Source organism: Poromitra crassiceps (assembly GCF_964638095.1).
Source record: "Poromitra crassiceps genome assembly, chromosome: 7".
Lineage (NCBI taxonomy): Eukaryota > Metazoa > Chordata > Actinopteri > Beryciformes > Melamphaidae > Poromitra > Poromitra crassiceps.
Window position 1 is genome coordinate 47,152,953 of NC_139628.1, and position 27,258 is coordinate 47,180,210.

Here is a 27,258-nt window from a genome sequence, read left to right on the forward strand (position 1 = left end):
CCAAGTTTGTAGATCCTCATATAAGCTTCTCTTATGCAGGAGCTGTGAATGCTCAGGTCCTCTGCAGACTCAACCTGCAAACAAATCGACGTGCCTACAAGAACCCTCCTCTGCAGCTCTGTAAGGACATAACGTATAATTTACTGCTGTTCAACAATTTAAACTACAGAGAAGGAATGACTGCAGGTGTTTTGCATTACTGCAATAAATATACAATACTTTTATCATACTGTAAAGATAGTTAAATAGGCTATTGAGAAATGAGAGCTGTTCTTCTGATAGTGTTTAATGTTAGCGGGGGGAAAATACAGTGCCCCCTTTAAATGATAGAACTGAGAAACAACATAATATATTTATATATATATTTAACACTGAGAGATATAAAGTCTTATTGGTTTGAATTGATAATAGATGTTTACAACATCGGGTTGTTGTGCAGATATTTACTGGATGTTGTATGTTTGGTTGTTATGCAGATGCTCCTCACAGTTCCATCTACACCAGAGAGGATGTGGAGCTCGGAGTAGAGAACCACCTCATCTGCCATGTGACCGGGTTCTACCCCGCTCCCGTCAAGGTCTACTGGACCAGGAACGACAAGAACGTGACCGAAGGAACCGGCCTCACCATCCCCTACCCCAACCAAGACGGCACCTACAACCAGGTGTCCAGTCTGAGCTTCATCCCAGAGCTTGGTGACACCTACAGCTGTTCTGTGGAGCACCGGGCCTTGAGCCAGCCACGCACCCGATTCTGGGGTCAGACACCTTTATCTGATAGCATGTTCCTGTGTGTTCACATGTGTTCATGTGTGTTCATGTGTGTTCCTATGTGTTCATGTGTGTTCATGTGTGTTCCTATGTGTTCATGTGTGTTCCTATGTGTTCATGTGTGTTCCTATGTGTTCATGTGTGTTCCTATGTGTTCATGTGTGTTCCTATGTGTTCATGTGTGTTACTATGTATTCATGTGTGTTCCTGTGTGTTCCTATGTGTTCATGTCTGTTCCTATCTGTTCATGTGTGTTCCTATCTGTTCATGTGTGTTCCTGTGTGTTCATGTGTGTTTTTGTGTGTTAATTTGTTTGGTTCCTCCTCAGGTGTGGAGCAGGAGCAGCCGGGGATCGGACCTGCGGTGTTTTGTGGACTGGGTCTGACCATGGCTGTGGTGGGTGTGGCCACAGGAACCTTTTTCCTCATCAAAGGAAATGAATGCAACTGATCAGTTAGGATGATGTGAGGTGGACTGAAGGAGCTGCAGGAGTTAACAGACTGTTTTCTGTCCTACTGTTTTAAACTGCTTCAGATCTGTACTGATTTACCTGGAGGAGACAGCAAGCACATGCTAGCTTTCACACAATAAATCAATTATACAATAATATATGTACGTTTTCTTTTGTTTTCTTATGTCTGAGCATGTTCGTTTGTCTTGTTTGTGCATTGATTTCAAGAATTTTGAATAAAATATTGGAAAGAATATATAAAAAATCAATCAATCAATCAATTATACTTTCTATCTCTAGCCTATATTCTTTTAAGTAATGTTATTTACATTTTCACTGTTTTACATTGAAATAATAAAGCTTTCGATTGTGGCTAAAGAAGAGAATAGTCAATAACTGCATTTATTATGTACTGTATATAAATAATCTGAATCATAAGTAGTTAGTTAAAAAGTGTGTGTGTGTGTGTGTGTGTGTGTGTGTGAGTGTGTGTGTGTGTGTGTGTGTGTGTGTGTGTGTGTGTGTGTGTGTGTGTGTAGTGTGTACCTCATCCAGTGAGGCCTCTAGCTGTAGAGATCTATCCACTTTCAGACATGAAGCTGCGAGTGGCCTCTCCACCTTTGTGGAGTGCCTACAGACACCCACACACACACACACACACACACACACACGCACGCACGCACACACACACACACACGCACGCACGCACGCACGCACGCACGCACGCACACGCACACACACACACACACACACACACACACACACACACACACACGCACACACACACACACTGACCCCTCCCTCCCAGGTCATAAACTCTTTGAGGCACTCCCCCTTTGCAGAAGACTGAGGTCGGGCAGAACCAAAATGTGTCATCACAAGGACAGCTTCTTCCCAACTGCCATCTGCCTCTTTGACCAGGGCCAGCCCCCCAGTAACCCTTGATCTTTTATTATATTTTGTATTTTATGTTTTGAGACCCTTTATCTGCCCTGGTAAAATACACTGCCCAAATTAAGGGTTGGCGTACAAAATGTGTACACTCTGGAATGTGTGGAATGAAAAAACAAACAATTGCAAAGAACATAATACATTGAAATGCTGTAAAGCAGCATCACTAGTGCAATGTAGGCCCCCTGGAAAGTGCTACAAGCGCATTGTCTTAATTGCACGGTTAGTTGAAGGTGTTGAGAAGAGAAGAGATACTGTATGAACTTCCCTACAGCTGTGCAACAGTCTTTGACACTGGGGCAACTGGGGGACACTGTGACTGCAACACCCTCTTTTCAACTGTGGTTGATGGATATGACCTCACTTGGAAAATTTCTAGCTATCTGGGAGTCGTTTCTAGCTGACCTCGATGAGGTTAGGGCCGATGGGCCGATGGGTGACTCACTCAGTTGATTCCTCATGTACCCCTTTTGCGAGATCCCATGTACATCTCTTACAAGTGCATAAGCACCTTATGTAGCATCGTGTTGCAATATTGATTGTTGGTGATTTTTGTATGTTATTTTCTTTTTTCCCTTTTCCTGTGTCTGAGCCTGTTTGTCTGTTTTGGTTTGTGTTCTGTTCTATAAAATATTTGAAAATAAAAAAAATAAAAAAAGAAGAGAAGAGATAGATCACTAGATCTATAATAAATCGCAGTAGATCTGTAATAGATATATATTTGTAGATGTGACTATATAATAGATAACTGTTGATCTATGATAGAGATTGTACTGTAGATAATAGATTGATTAAAGCTATAGATAACTTAAAGTCGAACTGAACCCGTTGCATATGAGTCCGTTTCAGACTGAAAACATAGTTTGACAGGTTGAGAGGCGGGTCATAGTATCATGTCGATGATTTTATTTGACAATTCTGGGGACTGGATTGGGCTTTGGCCAATCCTGGCGTGTTCCGCCTCCAAATCGAGTGGGATTCAGTGTGTTGTGGCGCTCCCCTCGGGAAGAGCCTTTTGACGGCTGAGTGGAGCTCAGCGAGCCGCAGGCAGCCAGCTGCCTTCGTGTTGCCGAGCGGAGAGTGCAGCACGTTGGCCTGGAATCTCCGAAGTGCGACCCCTGACAACCAAGCTCTCGGCTGCGCGCGCCATTATCGCTGCTGTAAATACGATATCCCTGGAATGCGCGTTTTAACGAGCCAGTTACATTTCTCTGCATTCTTAGAGATTATAGTTTTGTTTTTTGTTCATGTTTCTAACAATTGGCCAAGTTAGTAGTTCGTTTATGGGTTTATGGGCTAGGAATTCTGCCAGATGACAGGCACTAGGCGCCATTTTCTACTTCATTTGGAAGAGAAAATTATTCTGAAATGAAGATTTGATTGACAGCTGCATGTCGTGATATGATTGGTTGAAATGGGGCAGACATTTGATAGTACTAGGTGATGTCAGCAAACTGTACATTACTGTTATCAATAATATCTTGAAAAATGAACTTTTGATGTGAAAAAGTGTGAAAAACTAAAGAAATTAGATTGTTGTGATTTTATTTGCATACATTATTAAATAGGTGCACTGCATACCCAGGTATTTGAACTAAAATAAAATAAAAGTAATTTTTGGGTTCAGCTCGACTTTAATATGTATGATAATTACAGGGACGATGTAGTTCTCCCTGATGCTCTCTGGCTCTGCCACCAGCAGCATTTAGGCTGGACTGTCTGCCTGGTGACAGGTGATGCTGGTCATGTGACCAGTGTGTGGCTCCTACATTGGTTTTTCTAGCAGGACTCAGTTTAAGTGTGTCAGAGTTAGTGAACTCAGCAGAGGAACATGGCTTCATCTGTTCTGCTCTTCTCCCTCTTCTTCATCAGTCTGTATGGAGCAGGTAGGATCAATACATCAATACCTGGAACTCATCAATACGCCTATTTCACATTACACCAAAAGTAGCCAGTAGCACGATATCAAAATTAAAGCTATGTCAATTAATTTTGTGAATGTAAATAGGTGTGTGTTGTGAATGTGAAATAGGCATATACTGTAGGTTCATAAATAATAATCAGCTTGAATGGAAATGATATTATACATCTGTTAAACATACAGATTGAATTTGTTTTTGTCTTTGATGTCCAGATGGATTTGAGAACTCTCTGGTGACGCGTTGTGTTTTCAACTCCACTGAGCTGAAGGACATAGAGTACATAGCCTCTTACATTTACAACATGGTGGAGTACATCAGGTTCAGCAGCAGTGTGGAGAGATTTGTTGGATACACTGAGCATGGTGTGCATAACGCAGAGCTCTTCAACAACGACGCTGCAATCCTGGCGAGTATGAGGGCTCGAAAGGAGAGCTACTGCAAAGTCAACATTGAGATTAAACAGTCTGCTCTGACTAAGACAGGTGAGCTGCTGTTCTTTACATCCAACACCATGGCAATAATAATAAACACATCACTGACTAAAATAATGACTACAGAGCTGTTATTGAATTTAATTTCAATATCAAATTAATTCAGTTGGAAATAGATTCTGTCAGATGTTAGTGTTTCTACTGTTTAAATTGTGTTTAAATTAAATGTATTTTCAAACGTAGATACAGACACACACTTGTATGTGTGCCTGTTTCCTTATATATAATATATATATATATATATATATATATATATATATATATATATATATATATATATTTTTTTTTTATCCTTTATTTAACTGTGAGTCCCATTGAGATTTCCATCTCTTTTCAAAGGGAGCCCAGGCCAAGAGAGCAGGAAACATAAGTTACAACAATACAACACAAAATACAAATACATATAATTACAGGGAATACATGCAAATATATAATTTACACAGTATACAATCTCAAGTAAAACAGCTACACACTTCAGTTTTTAAAGACTGCAGCAGACTTTTAAAACCACCCAGAGGGATGAAGTGATTCAGGTTTGCATCTTTCTGGAGCTGATTGCAGGACCATGGAGCATAATAACTAAAAGCAGAAATCTATATTGATTTATAGATTGATCAGTCAAATAATTCCATTGAAAAATATACTATTACTCTGCAAATTGTTACTAAAGTATTTTTATAGTTTCTCAGTTTGTATGATGGAAAAATCACTTCACTTTGAAGATTTTTTTTAATATCATTACAGGAAAATTACATTTATGATGAGGTTTTTTTTAATGGTTTTTCATAAGAATATTTGATAAATGAATAATATTGTTTCTCATTCAAGTTGGTTGTCAATAAACTCTAAACCAGAATGAGCTCAGTGACGACATCTGGTGGCAAAACACTGATACTGAAACTAGAAGTACTATTACTGTAACACTAGCTTACCTCTCTGTCTGTCTGTGTCTGTTAGCAGGATTACAGAAAAACTACTGGGCCGATTTTCATGAACCTTGGTGGAAGGGTGTAGCATGTCCCAAGGAAGAACCCATTGAACTTTGGAGCGGATATGATCCGATTAGGGTCAAGGAAGGGGCAGGGCTAGAGAAAATGGGCCATTGCTAGGTGGAGATAGGAGTGATAGGAAGGCTGCAGAGTCTCAGAGTTTGAGGGGTGGGTAGGGGGAGTGGCTGAGTGGGTACTAGGTCAGGGTTCGGGTTCCGATCCGAGTCCGACTCACAAAATTTGCATATCATAGTAGACTGGAGTATTGGCCTTGGCAGAGGTCTGCGCTCTCCAAGTGCACTTCTAGTTGGAGGTGTGTCAGTGTGTGTGTGTGTGTGTGTGTGTGTGTGTGTGTGTGTGTGTGTGTGTGTGTGTGTGTGTGTGTGTGTGTGTGTGTGTGTGTGTGTGTGTGTGTCTGTCTGTCTGTCCGGAGTTACAAGGCGCACCAGTGCTCGTCTCCAAAATTTGCCAAAATACTTTTCAGGGGTCTGGCATGAATCTGGTGCGAGAAAAAACATGGAAAAAATGTGCCCATGGGGGGGGGGGCGTGGGTGGGCTGGGGGAGACATTGTGACATCACTGATGACAAGCAATTAGCTCAAGCCAGAGGAACTCTGGTTGAGCACACAAAGCGCATGAGTTGGAATGAGTTTTGTCACACCAAAAAAAAGGGCATCGTCTCCAGAGTCTCCAATCCACATATGAGCGTGCACCACCACCACCAGACTGTCACCAGCAGCCAGGTCAAGAGGTAGTTGGAGAAGCTACCACAGAACAAGGCTGCCGGTCCGGATGGGATCTGCCTCAGGGTCCTGGAGACCTGCGCAGTACAGCTACGTGGGGTCCTACAGCCCCTCTTCAACCTTAGCTTGAGCCACGAGAAGGTTCCGGTGCTGTGGAAGACATCGTACCTTGTTCCGGTTCCTAAGAACGAAGCCTTCTCCATCTGCCCTAAATGACTATAGACCGGTTGCCTTAAAGGGACACCCCTGATTTTCAATGGAGTTATTTTGCACATAATCTCACACATATCCAAAAAGTGTAAACAGTTTTGAAGGCATTCATTTAGTCTGACAGTTCTTGATAGTTGAGTTGTGTAAAGTCGTGGACCAGTGATGTCATTCATGCACAAATGACATCACTGGTCCACACCGTAACTGAAATCAACTCTCTTAGTGATCTTGTGATAATAATAATAATGACACTGTGTCCTACAGTTACACCCTCTGCACCCAGGCTGCGCTCAGAGACACCCATTGGTGGGAAACACACTAACATGCTGATCTGCAGCGTCTACGGCTTCTACCCCAAAACAATCGATGTGAGCTGGCTGAGAGATGGAGAGCCCATCACCTCTGATGTCTCTTCCACTGAAGAGATGCCGGACGGGGACTGGTACTACCAGATCCACTCCCACCTGGAGTACACCCCCAGGTGAGTCCAGATCCAGTCCACCTGGAGTACACCCCCAGGTGAGTCCAAATCCAGTCCACCTGGAGTACACACCCAGGTGAGTCCAGATCCACTCCACCTGGAGTACAATTCAGATAAATGTTCAGAGAGAAAAACGGCAGCAGCATCCAGGTGGGAACAGCAGAATGGTGTCAGAGAAGAGGAGCGAGGAAGCCGCACAGACAGACAGACGCAGGCACGCAGGCACGCGCACGCACGCACACACACACACACACACACACACACACACACACACACACACACTGTTATAGAATTTAAGATATAATTGCGTACACATCATTATTGGTATAAGTTATTAACTATGGTTGCATATCCCACATGCAGACACCATAATCATAGGCAGCCAAAAGAAAAGGGAATTAGAGCAGAAATTCAAAGAAAAGCAGGAGCAAAGGAGGTAAACATATTTCCTGTGTGTGTGTGTGTGTGTGTGTGTGTAACAGGTCTGGAGAGAAGATCTCCTGCGTGGTGGAGCACCCCAGCCTGCCCGAGCCTGTGATCCAGGACTGGGGTAACTACTTTTTTTTTTTTTTTTTTTGCACGTTTGTTTTTAGGGGGTTCCTATCTGGAGGAAAACCCAGGCGAGCACGGGGAGAACATGCAAACTCCACACAGAAAGGCCCTTCTGATGAGCCCACCTGGGCCGTAGGCACTGAGGACATGGGGATGGGGACACACCCTCAACAACCCATAGCGTCCCAGGCGGGAATCGAACCCAGGACCTTCTTGCTGTGAGGTGACAGCGCAACCACTGCGCCACTGTGCCCCGTGTGTCATTTCAGAGTCAAGTCAGACAAACATTGCTATTTTGATTGATATTCCATCGCTATTAACTACCTACCTGTCTGTCTGTGTACCTACCGGTCTATCTCTGACTACATATCTGTCTGTCTGACTACCTGTCTTTTTGTCTGACGACCTGTCTGTATATCTGACTGTCTGTCTCTCTACCTGTCTGTTGACCTGTCTCTCTCTCAACAGATCCATCGATGCCTGAGTCTGAGAGAAACAAGATGGTCATCGGAGCCTCAGGCCTGGTTCTGAGTCTGATCTTCTCTCTGGCTGGATTAATCTACTACCTGTACAGGAGAAAGGCCCAAGGTCAGTCCACTAGACAGGTTCAGACTGCTTCACACTTCTTCTCCTGTGTTTATATGACTGAGCAGTGTCTTCTTCTCTTGTGTTAAATCAGGACGGGTTCCGGTTCCCACTAACTGAGGTAGGAATCCTAAACTTGTCCCTGTTGTCCGCTTGCCTCCAGCTGGGAATTCAACCTGCTTTCTTGTGTTTTCAGTGCTGCCACCTGCTGGAGAGGAGGAGCTGCAGTTTCTGCTTCAAGCCTTCTGTAATACACATGCACATATATCTGCTGTGATTTACTTATTGCTAATTCTCAACTATTGTCCGTATTAATTTCCTTACTGAAAATGATGCTCTCCACTAATATGTAGGGCCGCCCTAAAGACTCTGTGATGCTTTTTTTACTCTGTTTCCACACCATTTTAACAGCGAATGCTGAAAGTTCTGTCTGTAGTTGAACCATGCCAGATTCAGAGAACTGAGTCTAATCTGAGTGTCACTCTGATGTATTTGTGATGTGACGCTTCACCTTCCTGTGTGACATCATTCACCTTCCTGTGTGACATCATTCACCTTCCTGTGTGACATCATCATTTTCCAGTGACTAACTTCTCAAGCTGAAGGAAGAACATCTGATCCTCCTTCTGTCCTCTAGCTTCAGTTCAATCAAACTTCAATCAAAATCAGAATGATTTTATTTGGCCATAGTATGTTTGCACATACACGGAAATTGTCTTGGTGTGAGTGATGTAACTTCATCTGTAAAATCACACTAACAGCTGCTGCAATATATTAGGAGCCTTAAGTTTTCTGTGAGTTAGATTCATTTACTGGAGTGAGATGTCTTTACCTACAATAAAGCTTTGAAAAACACTCTGTCACTGTGTTATTTAATAGCTGAGACTCTCCTCATCTTTGCTTGTTTTCAGAAACAGGTCAGCAGCATCACGTTAATGACCCATGGGAAAAGTCTCACGTTACATATTTAGTCGTAGCCTGTATTTATTATATTATATTACCGCTTTGTACAATTGTTAGCACAATTTTTTCCATTCTAGTCACATTTTCATAAATCTTAAGAGTCAGCACATCTGTCTGTGTGGGCTATTAATACCATTAACCCATTTCTTGTTGCTTTGGCACAAAATGCCTTCAGTGAACACATTAAAAAAATGCTCAAACTTGTTTTACACACAAGCTCAACCAAGACCAAAACTATGGATTTTCTGCACCCACTGCAAGGGAACAATACAGTCTGATCTTAAACTTGATAGCTTAGAAACCCTGAAAGCTTTTTAAAGCTATGGTGAAATCTATTTTAAACAGGCTGACTGTGTGCAAATGTTTTATCTGATCTTTTTAATGTTATTCAAATGCATCATGTGTTTAATGTTGAAACTTTGTGTTGCTGTTGGTCTTGGTCAGGTCTCCCTTGTAAAAGAGATGTTTGATCTCAATGGGACAAACCTAGTTAAATAAAGGCTAAATGAAATAAAAATACACTGTAAAAAGGGGACCAAATGCAGAAGACCAGATAAATTAGAACATGAGTGTGTATTTTTCTTTTGTTTGTATATTTAATTTTTACACAAGTGTAAACAGCAGCTATATTGCAGGTTGTTGTTGATCTCTTGCAGTAATTTTCTATTGAAAATACTGTAGTGCAAAGCCTTTACTGCAGCAAGTCTGTCACTTAGGCTACTGGTACCCATATTACTTTTTTAAATACATCAGTTTTCACACTTTTTCACGTCAGGGACCCCTAAACTGACACAAATTAGACCACAGACCCCCATAGCTTTCTTGATATAAAGGGCTTTGTTATCTCGAGATAACGAGAAAACAAAATTTATCTTGTGATAACAAAAGAAAACGGCAATAAATAAAAATTGTTCCCATGTTCGTTCTCGGCCTCCATAGTTACCAAATGTTTTTATGACATATTTTACGGCAGTCATTTATAAAAAAAAAAAAAAAAAAAAATCCAATCTTAGCATGTCAAACCCTCAATACCGGACAAGAAACAACATAGGACAAAAGCTAAGTGAGAAGTCCTTAAATTAATTTAATCAGTATTATTTACATAACAGGAGCCATCCAACAAACTGTGGAGAGGATATAACATGATTGAAAAAAATACATTTGAAGTATTTTGATTTCAATTTCTGGCAAATTCCATTTCTACTGTGCGTTCACACCAAGGCGGAAAAAAGCTTAGCTGAGTTCGCTCAGGCAAATTCGCCCAAAGTTGACAAAAAAAAAAAAAATGAACAGGTGATCAGGCGAAAGTTGCATCAAACGCCTCATTCGCGCTGCCCAATCTACTCGCGTGTTTGCATTGTACAGTACGTATACTCCCGTCATTTGCAAAAATCGCCCCAGTGTGAACGCCTAGTTATGCCACAAAAAAAAAGTATAGAAACACATTTCTCGTCTATTTGTGAAAACATGTCAACTCTATTCCAACACAAAGAAAAAAAATCCCTTCAAACAAAGTTGACCTACATTAAGGTAAGATAGTCAGTCAAATCAAAATGACAACAGTTGTCAGAATCATCACCACAGAGCCAAAGTGAATCAAAGATCCACCAGGCCAGGATCACACGCTGAGAATGTTGTCTATAAGCTTCTGTCTTCTCCTCTGAGTTAGAAAGAAACTTAACAATGCCCTCAAAAAGAAAACAAAGATGAGCTAATTTTAACAAATATAGCAATTATACCAGCAATTCAAACCAACAAAAACTTTTTCTTGTTAATTTCCTTTTTATAAAACGGTCAAATTTTACACTAAATAAAATAATTATATCTTACAACAATAGAACTTTAGACAGTAAAATAGGCTTTGATTGAGGTAATTACATCATTGTGTTACTTGTACAAAGTAAAAAATAAACAAAATAGATTTTCTTCTGTGTTTCCCTAAAAGCACCACCACCCAACCAACTCACAAAGTATCTTGTGTTGCTGTCATTTCTTTTTTGTCTCCATTTTCTCAACTTAAAAACTTTGAAAAAGTGTTGCATTCTGGGGCAGCAGCAGAAACAAGGGCCATTTCTCTGCACTTTGTTGCCAAGAGATGATTTGTCAACGACATTTAAAATCCAAATTAACTACTCGTGCTTTTGTCGACATGTAGGATTCATAGGGAGTAACTGTCTGTCCACAGCTAAACAGTCCAAGACTAAAGGTGATTTGTTACTGTAAGCCGACAAAAACCCAGTCAAAACTATATTACTATTTGGTAGCAGTCAAACTGAAACAGGAATCAGGGCAGACAGGTGAAGTCTTTGGGTAGAAAATGTCCCTCTGAAGTGGTAAAGGTGATTCTCAGAAGGATCAAGGCACAAAACTGGACCTGACACAGCTCGGTAACATACTTACAGCGGCAGCCACCTTCAATTGCTGCTACCAAAGAAGTGGACTTTGTTATACCATGAGGGACATTGCTTGAGAGAAACTAAGGACATCTATATGGTTTATTAAGAGGTTAAATTGGTTTAAGTTTGTTAAGTTAAAGTAGGTAAGTTTATATTTTATCTTTCTTTAGTCTTGCCATGGATCTGGATGGGACGTGTCAAGGACCAGCTGGCAATTCAAGGTGGCTGCTGTTGTTCTTGTTGTTGTATTGTATTAAGAAGAAGAAAAATGCACTGGCAACACAGAAAGCTCTAGACTCCAATACTGATATAAAAGTACTCCAGCACTCAGCCAAAGCCCAGACTATTTGAAAGGTTTTCAAATACTGCTTTATGTGCTCTAGATCAGCACCTAGTGGCAGGGATTGGGAATTACTGGACAGATAGAGCTCAACAGTCATTTGACATCACCTTTGGTTCATGGAAGAGTAATTGTCCATTCTCTTTTCTCCATCACATAGAGAAAAATGCTTATATAGAGAGTTTTAAGTCTGGAACCAAACCAAAAATCATTTGATTAAGAGGGAGAAACGCATAGAAAAATGCAAAAAAGGCAAAGGTACAAGACTGTGTACATAATATATTTTAAGAATGAAGGAACTACTCATCCCATAATACATTCTGGCATTTCCAGCCAATCAGATTAGCGAATGATTGAGCAACAGAGCCTTTCAGCCATTGGGAGAGCACTCTTGAGCGGCAGTGGGCGGGACCAGTGGTCTTTAACAGCTGCTATTAAACAATTGCCAACGTTATTGTATATAGACACATTTCTGTGCTTTAATGTGAACGAACCGGGCGATGGATTTCAAAACGGGTTGAAAGCAGAGTGACTCATAATGGTTAACGTAACATACTGATGGTTTGACCCCTTTAGGGTTGTCAAAAGTATCGATAGTATCGAAAAGTATCAATACTGAGAATTTGAATCGGATACAATACTCATTTGCAACAAGTATCAATACTAAAAAATGTAAATGATCATTTGCAACAGTTTTGATAGCTACCATCAGTGCTTTCTTTTAATGAAAAATCACTGATTTTTCCCTCCCTATCATTGGTGGGTATCTGTTGCTTCAACAAGCTAAACGTGTTCTGATGGCTGGAGCAGGGCTGTCTAAATTCAAAGTTTGATCAGGCCTAGATTATGGACAAGTGTGCATCTGTCCGTCCATCTGTCTAACTTTATTTTTATGCTTCTTGATCTGTCATCATCCCCCCTTCCCGTGGTATTGAAAATGGTATAGAGTATCGATATTGTCCTGGGTATCGGTATCGAAGTAGAAATTCTAGTATCGTGACATCCCTAGACCCCTTTACTCGGCAAACGCGCGTTAAGACAAATTTCACAGTGACACATGACAATGACAATTCTTGTCACAGTGACAATTTCACATGGCTCTGAAGCTTGTGTGTACTAGCTACCGTGCACGTGACGTGTGCATGCATTGATGTGTGTCTGTGACAAATACAGACGGGGTTGTCCGGCCGATTCATTCATATACCATCGTTTCACAACTAGCTCGCCCGTAAGTCTACCATGGGCGGTTACGACATTACAGCTAATAATCAAAATATGATTGCAGAATATGAACGCCGAAATACTCTTCCAGAACCGAGGTGTCACGTGACTGTTGAGCTGTATTAAGCAATGGTGGCAGAGCGCTTCCTTTTGTAAGAAACATTTTAGCAGCCTCCTGGCCACAAGCCAGGATTCTGGCTGGATTTGCCTTAAAAAAAAAGAAATAAAAACAACGTTGGAGTTGGATTCGGGGCCAATTCCCCATATCCTTAAATTCCATTAGAGCCATAATGGAAGAAAATGTGTTTCCCTGTTTTCCAAACACATCATGTGACCTTTCAGCTGAACACAGACATCATCGTCTGTGTGATGCTGTGAGTTTAAAGCAGTATCCCACTTAGTCTTAACATGCGGGTTATTCGCCACTTGACCGCCATTAAAACCATAATAATCAAGATGACATCCTATTCATTTGAATGAGGCCACGAAAATAGCCTGAAAACTTTACATTTAACACGTTGGTGAACATATTCAACAACAGATCCAACTACAGTGATTTTCAAATAACACAATTTCGCCAAATAGCATTTTTATCGATAGAACACATCGACAAGAGATCGGATCTACTTTGATTTTTAAATACTAATTTTAGTATAAACCAACAATAGAAATGCAAAATGACGACCAACCAATTACTGCTTATCTTAGTTTTAACATGGGGGTTATTTGGCACTTGACCGCCATGAAAACCATTATATAAACCATCTATATAGTCACCACGATGGGGGGCAGCAGTTTATAGCCCTTGCAGGATTTGAACAAAGCCATGAAAATAGCCCGAAACCGTAATGCAACACATTTGTAAACGGATTGAACCTGTTTCTAAGTGGAATAATGCTTTAAACCTACACACTGTTCTGTAGAGACCAGCTCCAAGACAGAACCACTACATCAGAATAGCTGGACGAAGTGAGTGATTTACAGAAAGGTATTTTAGGGGGAGGTGACTGATAACTAGGACAAGTCTATTTCTGCTCTCTCAAACCATGCTAAGGCTAACTGAGTGGGGTTCCACATCCTGGGTCTGTATTCATCAACAACAACCTCCATGTAGAGGTACTGATCCAGGACGACTGAGCAGCACCACTCTTGTATCGACAGCAGCTGAAATGTGGGCGGAGATCAAACTATTTCAAGGCTGTATTTATTCAGGTTATACTCAGCCACACTAATTTATGCTACAGAGTAGTATTATCCAAACTCTGGAAAATATTGGAGCTTTTGCCAGGAACTTCCTAAGATTGATGCCTCTAGCCTCGCCCACTTCATTCAATCTGACCCAATAGGCAACAGGCCCCACATCAATGCTTCTAACTCTGAGACACTATATCATTTACAGACACCTGCTGAGTTCAGAAGTCCTCTGCAGATGTATATCTGCAGCACCTCCTCCTCCCCACCACAGCCTTCCACTCTGCAGCAGCAGTGCAGCAAAAGCTGAAACAAGTGTAAAATGTGGGACTTGACACCTTGATCAGTATTGACTGACTGACTGAAAGCCAGTGAAAGAGTTTAAGGCTTCATCGTATAAAGAGGATGTGTGTGTATAGAAAAGTCATGTGACAAGGCTGTACTGTGTATTATTGCATAATCACCCTCATCATAACCCTGCTTTTTATCAGCTACCTCACTGTTATCAAATGTCACTATTATTAATCCTTAGTATCCACAATTACCACAAAACAAAGACACTTTTCCTCTGTGTGTGTGTGTGTGTGTGTGTGTGTGTGTGTGTGAGAGAGCGAGAGAGATCAGAGTGAAGAGGACCGAAGTGCAAGTGAAGAAGTGTGTTTGAGAGTGTGTGTGTCTTGCCAACACTCAGAAGGGAGTGTGTAGGTGTGTGTATTGCTGGGAGGGGGTGGACGAGGCAGGCGAGGAGGCGTTGGGGGCGGAGCTATGAGCCAGGTGAGAGGAAGGGGAGGAGTCAGAGAGCTGCAGCTCCTCCAGCTTCTTCAGGTATTCGTCTCTGAGAGCTAGCAGCTCCTTGTAGCGCTGCTCCACTGGACTCTGCTGCTGAATGACCGAATGCACACACACACACACACACACAAAGACACACACGTTTACTGTCTGGTAACATACTGGTCTATTCTTGGGTTTTTTTTGGAGCCAGACAGAGCGAGCACTGGACGTGGACAGGCGTCAGGCGACCTGTCAATCACGTCCAAAACATAGTCTACTCTATTTGACTACATGGGACCATAATTCCCCCCCCCCCCCCGCTGATTTTTTTATCCCATTTTTATCCCTCATTAGTGCTAATTTTTTAATTTATTTATCCTGGTTGCTGCTCCACCCTCTGCCGATCTGGGGAGAGCCGAAACTGGCTCCATGCTTCCTCCGAGACATGGGCAGTTAGCCAGCCGCTTCTTTTCACCTGTCAGAGGAAGCTTCACCGGTAGGACATAGCACGTGGGAGGATGACGCTATTCCAACCAGTTCCCCTCCCTCCGAACAGGCGCCCCTAACGACCAGAGGCACCACATCAGCAACCAGGATATTGCATGTTTTGGTGTGGGGTTCCTATATGAAGGAAACCCCCAGGAGGCACGGGGAGAACATGCAAACTCCACACAGAAAGGCCCAGGCGGTGGGCACTCGAGGACATGCGGACGGGCACGCATTCCTTCAGCGTTCACAGCGTCCCAGGTGGGAATCGAACCCAGGAAACTTCGAGCTGTGAGGCGACGGTGGTTACCACTGCACCACCGTGCCCCCGGACCATAACTTTCTAAATGAACATCATGCTGTATTGAAGAAGACTTGAAACTAACAATTGAGAGACCATAACTTCATTAGTCAAGCCAAGTTTACATGTATAGCCCGAATTCACAAGCATGTCTCAGAGGGCTTAACAGATAATATGTCTAGCTAAATATAGTGGGAAAAAGGGTTTCAGGGGAGGCTCAGAGAGCGGGGGTGATTTATTTGAGTTATTTCACTTTTAATTATTTTAGTAATTTGAATAATAGTGAAGGCATCTTTTTTCATGGAGCTTTTTCCATGCTTTATCTGAGAGGAGGCCCATGGTCTCAGACTTTGGAATCTTTTTGAAATTTAAGTTTTGGCAAATGATATTCGCAAGTTGACTGCAACTTTTTTCAACTTAAATAAGACTTTTTAAGCCCTTATGTTCAAATTAATTTGGAAATTAAATCATCTTAAATATGAAAAAAACAGTGTACTTAGCAGAATGGTACTCTGCTTGAGTTCTCACAGAGAAACTGAACAATAAGACCTCTTAGACTTTAGATGCAATATTTAGTGATATTCAAGACCTCAACTCTGAGACAGTTCTACAATTCAAAACTAAATGGATGATTTCAATCAATTGAAACATTACAAAACGTGCAGTTCACATACATTTTTCCAGAGAAGCCCAGGTATAGATATAGTTGCTTAGAGCATAAAATATTTTCGTTGAACTATGAAGCTTTTTGAAAAAAAAAATATATATATACCGGTATATATATATCTTTTTTTCCTGAAAACTTTTCGGTCCCCTGCAAAGTGCCACGGACCCCTGGGGGTCCCATTTGAGAACCAATGATTTACTATGCTTGTGAAATATCTGGTTGGCACCATTTGATTATTGGGAGGACAAAGTACTCATCTTCTGGTACACACACACACAGAGTACATGCAGTCCTACCTGTTGTCGTATACGTGGATTCCAGCGGATGTAGTAAGTCACCCAGAGTTCTAGGTGGCGCATACTGGCGACGGGGTAGAGGACCCGGCCGGATTCCGGAGTGTAGAATGGATTTAGATAGATCTCACTGTCACTGTTGACCAAAGACCATACCGACACAGTCTTCAACCTCACCTCCTACACAACACAAAAGGTGAAAGTGTGAGTTAGAGAGAGAATGGAAGTGTGTTACATTATGTCATTTGATTAAAAAAAAGTGAAATAAAGAAAGATATGGGAAACAGAGATTGTAAGCAATAAAATGAATACTGTGGACGGATTGCGATCTGATTGGCCAAACCACCTCCGGAGGTGGTCAGGGACGCATTGTGACCACATTGAACACAAGGGTAAATGCAATGTGTCCTCTCAATCCGCATCCAGCAAATGTATACGGATTGAGAGGACACCCGTGTGTCCGTGTGACACCCAAAACGCATGTTAGCGCCAGGTGTAAATTAAATCAGGCTAATGTGGTCAAGCACTATCCACTTGCAATCTGATCACAGAAAATGCATGTTAGTGCCTGGTGTAAATGGCCTCATTGGTATCTAGAGGTAGGTACACTCACTGAACACTGTATTAGGAACACCGGTTTACTCCTGCAATTGTCCAGTCAGCCAATCATGTGGCAGCAGTGCAATGCATGAGATGATGCAGATACAGGTCAGCAGTTTCAGTTCATGTTCAAATATATTATATACTGTATATAGAGACACCCCAACTTCCAGTTACTTCCTGTATCTGTGTCACAGAGGTATCGCCACTGCAACGCCCCAACGCAACACGTGGAACCTTGAAGCGGATGTCATGTTGGTAGACTGTTCACACCGAGCTACTCAGTATTAGTAAGGTGTTCCTAATCAAGTGCTTGGTGAGTGTATTTTACTAAGCCCTCTCAATATTGTCAGCCTGTACTGTAGGCTCAGGGTATGTTCACACCAAGCATGTTTGGAGCAGTTTATTCGATTTCCAAAATGTCAGTGTAACATAATTAATCATAATTCAATTTAAAAAATCTAGATGTCACCTTTCAAGATTCAATAGTTCAATAGTTCCAATCAATGAAACATTGATTGGAATTCGTCTTGGTGTGCGACTGTGCGCTCTGTAGACAAAACAATTACAATGACACATGCACAATACAATATAAATGCACATCGGTATAAACATCAAAAATGCTTTAGGTAAAAAGTCTATTGTGCAAAAACATATGCAACACTGACAGAGCAAGTTCAGAATAGACACAGGTGTCTGGTCTGGTGCATTAGTAGAACGTGTGTGTTGCATTAAAAAAAGAACCCACTAGGGGGCACAGTTAAATTGGGTTGAACAGCTGAGGAGTTAGGGGCCCTCACTGCGTCAGGGTATGAGCTGTTACGCAGATGAGTAGTTCTGCTTTTTTACGCTGTTGCTAAAATTATGTTTTGATGAGTTTTGCCAAAAATATGTATTCTTGCATATAGAAGCATTCTGCTTGTGTGACTGCATGTTCTGCTGTATTGTACTGTACTGTACTGTTAGCAAGGACATCTGTTAGCTTGCTCTGCTTAACAACCCCATTGGAGAAATCCATTGCTGCAGAACGTGCACAAAGATGATTTCATTCAGAGATCAAACAGGCCACTGGTCCACATCACACATTTACCCCAGGTTATCAGGTGATTGGACCACGCCAATGTGCTATATTTATGCATTGATTTTGAAAAATAAAGTCACCAAGGGGGTCTGAAAAGTTGATAAATCTAGCCACAAAGACACCAAGCAAGAACAAGTGTTGTGGATTTTAAAATGTAATATGCATGTAGTTCTATGGAAGGTTGACTGCACAGCTGTGTGTGTGTGTGTGTGTGTGTGTGTGTGTGTGTGTGTGTGTGTGTGTGTGTGTGTGTGTGTGTGTGTGTGTGTGTGTGTGTGTGTGTGTGTGTCTTACATGCTGGTCTCGTGCACTCTCACAGTTGTAGAGGAAAGTTCCAAAGCGGCAGCTGTAGAGATGATCCAGAATGGTCAGCAGGAGGCGCTCATTAAACTCAAAGGCTGTGGGAAACTGAAATGAGAGGAGAGCATATATAAAAGTAGCCTATTAGCATTAGCCTTCCCATTGTTTTCCTTTCTGTCCACAGGTCCATTCAAATCTGTGTGTGGCTGTTTCTGTTGCTGTGTCTTTAAGGCTCATTAATATTAACGATCCCTCTGTTTTGATTGGCTAACCGTTTCAAGAGTGAGATACCAATGACAGTTAGGGAAGTATCTGCTGTAATAGAGCTCAACAGTCACGTGACGTTTCTTGCCACAGAAGTGAATTCCCCATTCATTTTCTCAATAGACACTTCGAAAAATCCTTATATAACGAGTTTTAAGGCTTGAACCAAGTCAGCCAGTCTTCCAGAGAATCATGAGTGACCATAAAACATTTCACTTTCAGCAAAAACAAGAAATAAATGCAGGAAAAAGACTGAAAGAATTATCCCCCCGCCCCCACACTTTTATTTTTTTAATGTCATCCACAGCGCGCACAAAGTAAATTTCACTCAGCTTGTACATACAGGAGCATGACCCCATTGACCTTGCATTCGTTTTTGCTCAACTTTCGAGAGTAGCCTACTATGAGGAACAGCATAGATTGAGCTGAGAAAGAACTCTACCAATCGACATCATCATTGGTAAGTAGCAAATAGGGCTGGACTTTCAAAATGTGAACTGAAAGCTGAAGGAATTTGCACTTGCAGGTGGTGAAAGGATCAAGGGGACTATTTGCACTATGGTCTCTTTGAGGCCTTGTTTGTGATACATGATTTGCATGAATTTCTTAGTGAATGAAGTGAAAACTGCACTCTTCACTCAAGCATATGGAGACACAAGAGCCTTAACATACCTGCTTGGTCATCTGCCATACACAGTCGATGAACTGGACAAAGATGGGCGATCTGTCCTGATCTGCATGGTTCTTGTCACCGTGACCTATCCTCTACACACACACACACACACACACACACACAAATATGAGTCACAGGGAGCTAAACAATTTTTTTAATCCACTGTGTGTGTGTGTGTGTGTGTGTGTGTGTGTGTGTGTGTGTGTGTGTGTGTGTGTGTGTGTGCGTGTGTGCATGCGTGTGTGTGAAAATATCAAACTAATCCATTGTCACAATACAATATCTCTTTATAATGTTTGACAATACGTAACATGAATTCATATTAAAACACACAAACTCAAGTTAAATCATGCTCAAACTCAGCTGTTAATTTGACTTCCTTACTGAGGCGAACTTGTGTCCAAAGCTGATCCACTCCTTTTCAAGCAGCACCTAAACAGACAAACACACACAAACATGTTAGATTAATACCTCAAAGTTTTTATCTTCCTTCTTGTCCAGTCTCAAACAGATGTGTGGAGGACATCTGAATAGTTTCATTCTAAAAGCAGATATCCTACATTAGTAAGCCACGCCTTCTCTTACTACGATGCGCAGGTCAGGTTTTTTTTAAGAACCGCACCGACCAAACCCGTTATGAGAGCTATTCCGCCCAGCCTTAATACCAAACCCAACCCAACGGCTCGCAAACTGCCAGGCCTGAGTACTGCAGTGCTCTCCAAGGTGCTGAAATGCTTTTCTTCTCCCCCTGGGAAGCGCTCTAGGCTAAATAAACACTGATACATTGTTCCAAACGATCTTTGAACTGTCTCTCTTTCTCCCTGACACACATACGTACGTACACACGCTCACACAAACAAACAACGCATTCTTCACATCTTAACGCTGTTTTTTGTTTTTACAAAATAGCCACTGAAGTGAGCCTGCAGGTAACGCTGTATTTCATCTGGCTCGATTACACCCAGGGTGTCTTTCCAGTGCATGAACAAGCCTCTGGCTGTGTGTGTGAGAGAGAAAGCGAGAGAGACAGACAGAAGGACAGAGACAGAGTTCATGTCTTTGACAAAGGGTTATAGCTTTTGCACACCAAGTCCGTATTTTCGTCCGAAATTGACGCACGAAAAAAAGAAAGAATACGACCTCATTTGTGTCAATCATCATTGACACACCGTCATTGACAATTACGTCCGTCATTTTAGTTTTCAGACGAGGTTCGATTTTATGCGTTTTTCGCATCAGTCAATAGATTCTTGCGAGCTGGGACCCATCTGTGCTTTCAGATGACGGATTAAAAAACACGCATATGAAAACAATCGGACTGTGTGTACAAAGACCTTTAGTCTGCCTGTTTTGCTGCTGTACGTTATTTAATAATGCTGCTTTTTCTGTACCGACTGACCCAAGGAACGACGTCACTGGTGGGAGACGACATGTTTACTCTTTGTTTGCTTCATATCCTCATCTTGTGACATGTTTACTCTTTGCTTGCTTCATATCGTCATCTTGTGACATGTTTACTCTTTGCTTGCTTCATATCGTCATCTTGTGACATGTTTACTCTTTGCTTGCTTCATATCGTCATCTTGTGACATGTTTACTCTTTGCTTGTTTCATATCGTCATCTTGTGACATGTTTACTCTTTGCTTGCTTCATATCGTCATCTTGTGACATGTTTACTCTTTGCTTGCTTCATATCGTCATCTTGTGACATGTTTACTCTTTGCTTGCTTCATATCGTCATCTTGTGACATGTTTACTCTTTGCTTGCTTCATATTGTCATCTTGTGACATGTTTACTCTTTGCTTGCTTCATATCGTCATCTTGTGACATGTTTACTCTTTGCTTGCTTCATATCGTCATCTTGTGACATGTTTACTCTTTGCTTGCTTCATATCGTCATCTTGTGACATGTTTACTCTTTGCTTGCTTCATATCGTCATCTTGTGACATGTTTACTCTTTGCTTGCTTCATATCATCTTGTGACATGTTTACTCTTTGCTTGCTTCATATCGTCATCTTGTGACATGTTTACTCTTTGCTTGCTTCATATCGTCATCTTGTGACATGTTTACTCTTTGCTTGCTTCATATTGTCATCTTGTGACATGTTTACTCTTTGCTTGCTTCATATCGTCATCTTGTGACATGTTTACTCTTTGCTTGCTTCATATCGTCATCTTGTGACATGTTTACTCTTTGCTTGCTTCATATCGTCATCTTGTGACATGTTTACTCTTTGCTTGCTTCATATCGTCATCTTGTGACATGTTTACTCTTTGCTTGCTTCATATCATCTTGTGACATGTTTACTCTTTGCTTGCTTCATATCGTCATCTTGTGACATGTTTACTCTTTGCTTGCTTCATATCGTCATCTTGTGACATGTTTACTCTTTGCTTGCTTCATATTGTCATCTTGTGACATGTTTACTCTTTGCTTGCTTCATATCGTCATCTTGTGACATGTTTACTCTTTGCTTGCTTCATATCGTCATCTTGTGACATGTTTACTCTTTGCTTGCTTCATATCATCATCTTGTGACATGTTTACTCTTTGCTTGCTTCATATTGTCACCCTGCGTGTGCTGCGACTGACCTGGAATCCTCTGAGAGTGCGGTAGTGGCTGTCCAGCATCAGCATGGCCAGAGAGGTGAGCTGGGCGGTGCGGTCCCAGCCGTCACTACAGTGAACCACCACCGAGTTCCCACTGGACACTTTGTCTGCTACCTGGATGGCTCCAGACAACACCAGCTACACACACACACACACACACACACACACACACACACACACACACACACACACACAATCACAACATGTAGAGGTGCTGGGCTCTGAACACCAGGCATCCAACGCTGTTATATTATAATTAACTTTAGTTACTTACTTATTGATTCATATTTCTTTTTATATAGCATCAAATCACAACAAGAGTTATCTCAAGCCAAGCCTCTTTAGAAATAGAGCAGGTAGAAGACCAGGGCCCAGTTGCACAAAGCACCTTAGGTTAAGATTTCCCTTAGAGTCAGAGTTAAGGTGTCCATAAAATAGAATCGGCTGCACAAAACACCCTTAAATATTCTCCATAAGGTTAAACATTTTAAGGAAAACATAAGCACAAGATTTAAGGGTGTTTTGTGCAGCCAATTCTATTTAATGGAGATTTTAACTCAGACCCTAAGGGAAATCTTAACCTAAGGTGCTTTGTGCAACTGGGCCCAGGCTCTTTATATTTTAGAGTAGACCCAACAATTGAAACACTTCTCACATGCACCAGCTATTTTACTGCACAGGTCATGTGACAATTGAAACAATTTTCCCAACAAGAGCAGCCCTTAGTGATGGCAGCAGGGAAAGAGCCTTTTAACAGGGAAGAAGGTTTGAGCAAACTTGGCTCTTACTTACTGTTATATTGCATTTTTAGAATAAGATGATCCACCTTATTTTTTAATGCCCCACTGTAAAAATAATTATGCGTACAAGGTCCGGTTTAACGTGACTTATTGTTGCAGCTTGCCATTTCCTTTGTTATACTCTTTGGCTGCAGACCCGAATTATAAGCCGGAAACCGGAGTACGTTATAAAAGTTATAAATATAGTCACGTTATATATAGTCACGCTGGAGGTCCGTATGGAAAGAGTGTTACTCGAAATGGTTAAAAGTTAAATCAATTTGGTCATTCAGTGGCGTTTTACTGCCATGTAAAGTAACTAACGCTAGCCGCTACCCATAACACAGTAGCCGACTACCCATAATGCATTACATTATCCCAGCACCCGAATGACATTTAATGCATAAAATAAAGCTCAAAACGAAACCCAGATTTCTAAATAGCCGTTATTTTTGATAAACTGAGCACACAAGGGTAATTTAAATGGTTACTTTGACCGTCTTATAAAAGTGACATATTAACACTTACAGCTGTAGAGCAGAATGGCTCTGCTGTAAAACCCTCATAGACGTTTTTTTTTGTCAAGTTAAAACCGTCTATTACAGCGGAAGAAGCACCCATAAGCATCATGGCAGCTAGTAGAAATAAGGTGGATAAGGTAAGATCAGTTTTTTCACATAGCAGATTTGTCATTAGAAAGATAAGTATACACAAGCAACTGCTTTTGCATTACTTTATGTGCTGAATCCTGAGGACATAAATACATGACTGAAATGAGAGCTCATAAAGCCATAATACATGAAATAAATATGATACTGTACACTTAATTTACAAGATACACACATACCCTCACACTCCCTAATATGTTCACACACACTCCCTTACCTTTAAAAGTTCTCACACACACACACACACACTCACTACCTTACCTTGATATGTTCTACACACACACCCTTACCTTAATATGTTCTAGCCAGTGTGTAGACTCCAGGCTGGAAAGCCAATGGGATTCCTCCACATTGGGGTAGACAATGTCTTTGAGCTTCTTGAGGGATTCCCTCATAACATGGATGTTGTGGATATCCAGGAAGACCAGCTCTGCGTTCTGGTACTCATCCCCCTCATAGCCTCCTCCCGTGGCCTGGAGAGTGCAAAGATCCAAAGAAGAACAGTGCAGGGTCAGGTTGCATCTAACCTTGGCTTTTCTATTCTAAAACTGTAACAGTTTCTTACACATCAGAATCAGAATCAGGTTTATTGCCACAATATGCAAGCATTACATACGAGGAATTTGTCTTAGTGTAAGTATGCAGCATAGTGGTCATATCAATATTTAGAGATAAAGAAATAGGAAAAATATCCAAAGACAATCACAACATTGCAAGTGTAAGTGCAGAGTAGTGCTGTAGTTCCACCATCAGTTTCAGTTTTGTGTTTGTTTATTTATAGTGCAACATCACCCCAAGGGCTCCGTGTACACTTAACAGAATAAAAGCATTTTCAGCAAATCGCTGTATGCTTGCAGCCTACGCAGAGAGTGATACTGTAGTGGTGTAGATAGGAAGAAAGTGTATCAAGCTTGGCCCAGCACTCCAGATGTATAATAAAAATGGTATCATAGGTGAATTTTGAGACGACGGAGCGCACAAGGCTCAAACTCAGAGATTCTGGTAGACTAAAACCAAGCACTTTTAAGGACCTCTATGCTCAGTAAATCAAAGGACTTTTAAGGTTTTTCCAGACCCATGGCAACTGAGCTGTAGTGCGCCCCACATTAATCAATGTACACATGGCTTTACAGACATAATTTGCCTTTATTTTGTTGAAGATTGACGAAACTATCTTGAATATATCACATCGTCAATTTATCAAAATCTATTTGCTGGTGCACATTTCCATCTCCTGTATGCTCAGATCCAAGATATCATTACAATTTTAGGTTGTTTTCCTAATTAAGGTATGACGATTTCAAAAATCATGTTATCTTTTATTCTTTTTTTTGCAGTTTTTTTTCTTCTTCTTTCCTGTAACGTACGGTTCAGGCAGCTGGATTCACGCGAGATCATGAGATCACGATCACACGATAAATCCATCTTGCCACGCTCCAATCTATTGATTTGAATCTGAACCACCAGGGGTTCGCCCCAATCAGCATCCAGAGGCAGCTACAGGCGGGCTTTGGTGTGATGCCAGTGAGAAGCTAGACCGTAATAGACATGATAGACAGATGTTTCATCCAATCACCTGCCAGGTATTTTTTTGAAAGTTCCTGCCCTTTGAATCGGTTTCCCCAGCGACTCGTTCCCAGATGGTGATACGAAAACAAACCATCGGGCAGCGTCAGGTTCCAGTTTCGGAGCCGTACAAACATTCAACCAAACAAATGATCTCACTTGTCCTCTTGTAACTATCTCACTCTTTGACCCCAAGAGTAAATCCTCTCCTCCTGACCTTGTTGGCCACGGCGTTGACGTTAGGCCGGGCGTCGAAAATGGTGAGCTTGGTGGTGCCGTTGGCCTCCCGAACCAGGTCCAGGTAGCGCTCGTCGTCCTTGTTCCGTTTACCGGACATACCAACTAGCGGCTGGCTGCAGCGGGCGATCACTGCCTGGTTCTCCCTGTGGATCCAGCACCTTAGAGAGAGAGAGCGAGTGGGGGGTCAGATCGATCAGTACCTGAGGAAGGATGAGCGCAGTGGGAAAGAGGTGAAATTACTGAAATTATGTTAGATTATATAATGTATGGCTCATCTGTTCTAATATAATAGATATATGGAGGAACTACCAGGTAGTAGGGGTGGGGCAGAGTTTCCATTATCCGGTAATTGCCGGACTTTTACCGTTATAATTAATCAAAGTCCGACAAATTAAAATCTGCCGGTCAGTAAATCCGGTGAAAATAATCCCCTCGACTCAGCACAATTTGAGTTGTATTAAAATAGGCTCAAATTACATTTCCACACAGCTCCTCCTATTAAATAGCCTAAATGAATATTTGTATGTGTAGGTTATTATAGTTCAATGATGTTCATCATGTCTTCATTTATACATAGACGTTTGTGTTTTCTTGTGTTGCTGAAAAGCAACTGGTTGACATGTCATACCCAGCTGTCAGTGCAACTGCTTCTGAAGACGACGAGAGTTGACTCGTCGAAACTGTCAAGGTAAATAAATAACATCTATAAAGCTATGTCTGAACACAAGAAAACACAAACGTCTATGTGTAGGTTATAGTGTAGGCTACTGTATGTATGATGAACGAAACAACAAAACATAGCCTAATTCACATTTAGGATGCACGCACAGCAGCTCTTAACAGGTGGAGTAAGTGTGGCTATTCCGCGCCTGCATATCGGCATGCAGAGAGAGAGAGAGATGAAAGGAGAAAGAGAGAGAGAGCTACACCCTTCCACAACGTTTCATGAAAATCGGCCCGGTACTTTTTCCGTAATCCTGCTAATAGACGGACAAACAAAACTCACCGGTATGCGTCCTCTTGACCTGAAGGTGGCGACTCTCCGGAGGTCCTCCTCTGTGGCTTTGAAGGGCACAGCCAATATAGTGGGGTAGGTGTCGCACAACTCGTAGGTCTTATTGATGAACGTGATGCGCCACTTGTCATTGGGTAAGCCCTGGAGAAGCCAATGACAATCATCAGCTACTGATTGAACCTCCTGCATTATCTACTCTATAGAGCCAAAGTAACCGCCTACTTCCTGCTTCAGCTACAAACCAGCTGCGAAACAATAAATATGAATGGTGCCATGAACGCAACATGCATGTATTGTATTTTGAAAATACATAAAAATAAATTTTATAAAAACCGATAAAGAGCTGCAACAATTAGTCAATTCATCAATTCCCGAGATATCTGACATAACAGTATCCCTGGAAATGATGTGCCATGGCTGCAGTTATGGCTGGCTCCACGGGCTCCCAAAATCATGGCTGACAGACAGACAGACACCGCCCACCCACCTTGGTGCCGTCGTGCAAATGTGCGCCATCGGCTCATACTACATCAGAGTTGCTCGAGTGACATCACTGATGACATCACAACTGCCTGAGTGACATCACAGTTGGGCAAACAGTTGCTTGAGTGACATCACTGATGGCATCACAATTGATCAAGTGACATCACTGATGACATCACAATCATGACCCACACTGCCGC

The 27,258-nt window shown here is 41.7% G+C and overlaps 3 protein-coding genes across 3 annotated transcripts in view; 2 read left to right on the forward strand and 1 right to left on the reverse strand.

The window, feature by feature from the left end:
* LOC310779888 (mamu class II histocompatibility antigen, DR alpha chain-like) overlaps positions 1-1,419 on the forward strand; it is a 1,971-nt gene extending 552 nt beyond the window's left edge. Inside the window, exons 2-4 of the mRNA XM_083640399.1 lie at positions 1-120; positions 477-758; positions 1,099-1,419. The exon at positions 1-120 is cut by the window's left edge and continues 123 nt beyond it. Of these exons, the coding sequence (XP_083496525.1) occupies positions 1-120; positions 477-758; positions 1,099-1,220 (524 nt within the window). The 3' untranslated portion in view covers positions 1,221-1,419. The remainder of the gene's footprint in view (positions 121-476; positions 759-1,098) is intronic.
* A 2,561-nt stretch (positions 1,420-3,980) lies between these two features.
* Positions 3,981-8,994, forward strand: LOC310779883 (class II histocompatibility antigen, B-L beta chain-like). The gene is made up of 7 exons (XM_083640394.1): positions 3,981-4,058; positions 4,307-4,576; positions 6,792-7,008; positions 7,491-7,558; positions 8,029-8,148; positions 8,240-8,266; positions 8,342-8,994. The coding sequence occupies exons 1-6, from the start codon at positions 4,004-4,006 to the stop codon at positions 8,263-8,265; spliced, it is 756 nt and encodes a 251-aa protein (XP_083496520.1). The 5' UTR covers positions 3,981-4,003; the 3' UTR covers position 8,266; positions 8,342-8,994.
* A 5,711-nt stretch (positions 8,995-14,705) lies between these two features.
* Positions 14,706-26,764, reverse strand: LOC310779645 (myotubularin-like; the record flags this gene model as incomplete). Its single annotated transcript, XM_083640149.1, has 9 exons — positions 14,706-15,138; positions 16,778-16,954; positions 18,750-18,863; positions 19,692-19,784; positions 20,077-20,124; positions 22,290-22,445; positions 24,045-24,227; positions 25,538-25,718; positions 26,550-26,764. 9 exons carry the CDS (start codon positions 26,762-26,764, stop codon positions 14,944-14,946), a joined length of 1,362 nt encoding a protein of 453 aa, XP_083496275.1. The 3' UTR covers positions 14,706-14,943.
* Positions 26,765-27,258: the final 494 nt, after the last annotated feature.

Bases quoted from the DNA above. Each gene is read 5' to 3' on its own strand.
- LOC310779883 (XM_083640394.1), top strand. From the start codon at position 4,004: ATGGCTTCATCTGTTCTGCTCTTCTCCCTCTTCTTCATCAGTCTGTAT. The intron at 4,059-4,306 runs GTAGGATCAATA...TTTGATGTCCAG, and splicing joins CATCAGTCTGTATGGAGCAG to ATGGATTTGAGAACTCTCTG. The intron at 7,009-7,490 runs GTGAGTCCAGAT...TGTGTGTAACAG, and splicing joins CACCTGGAGTACACCCCCAG to GTCTGGAGAGAAGATCTCCT.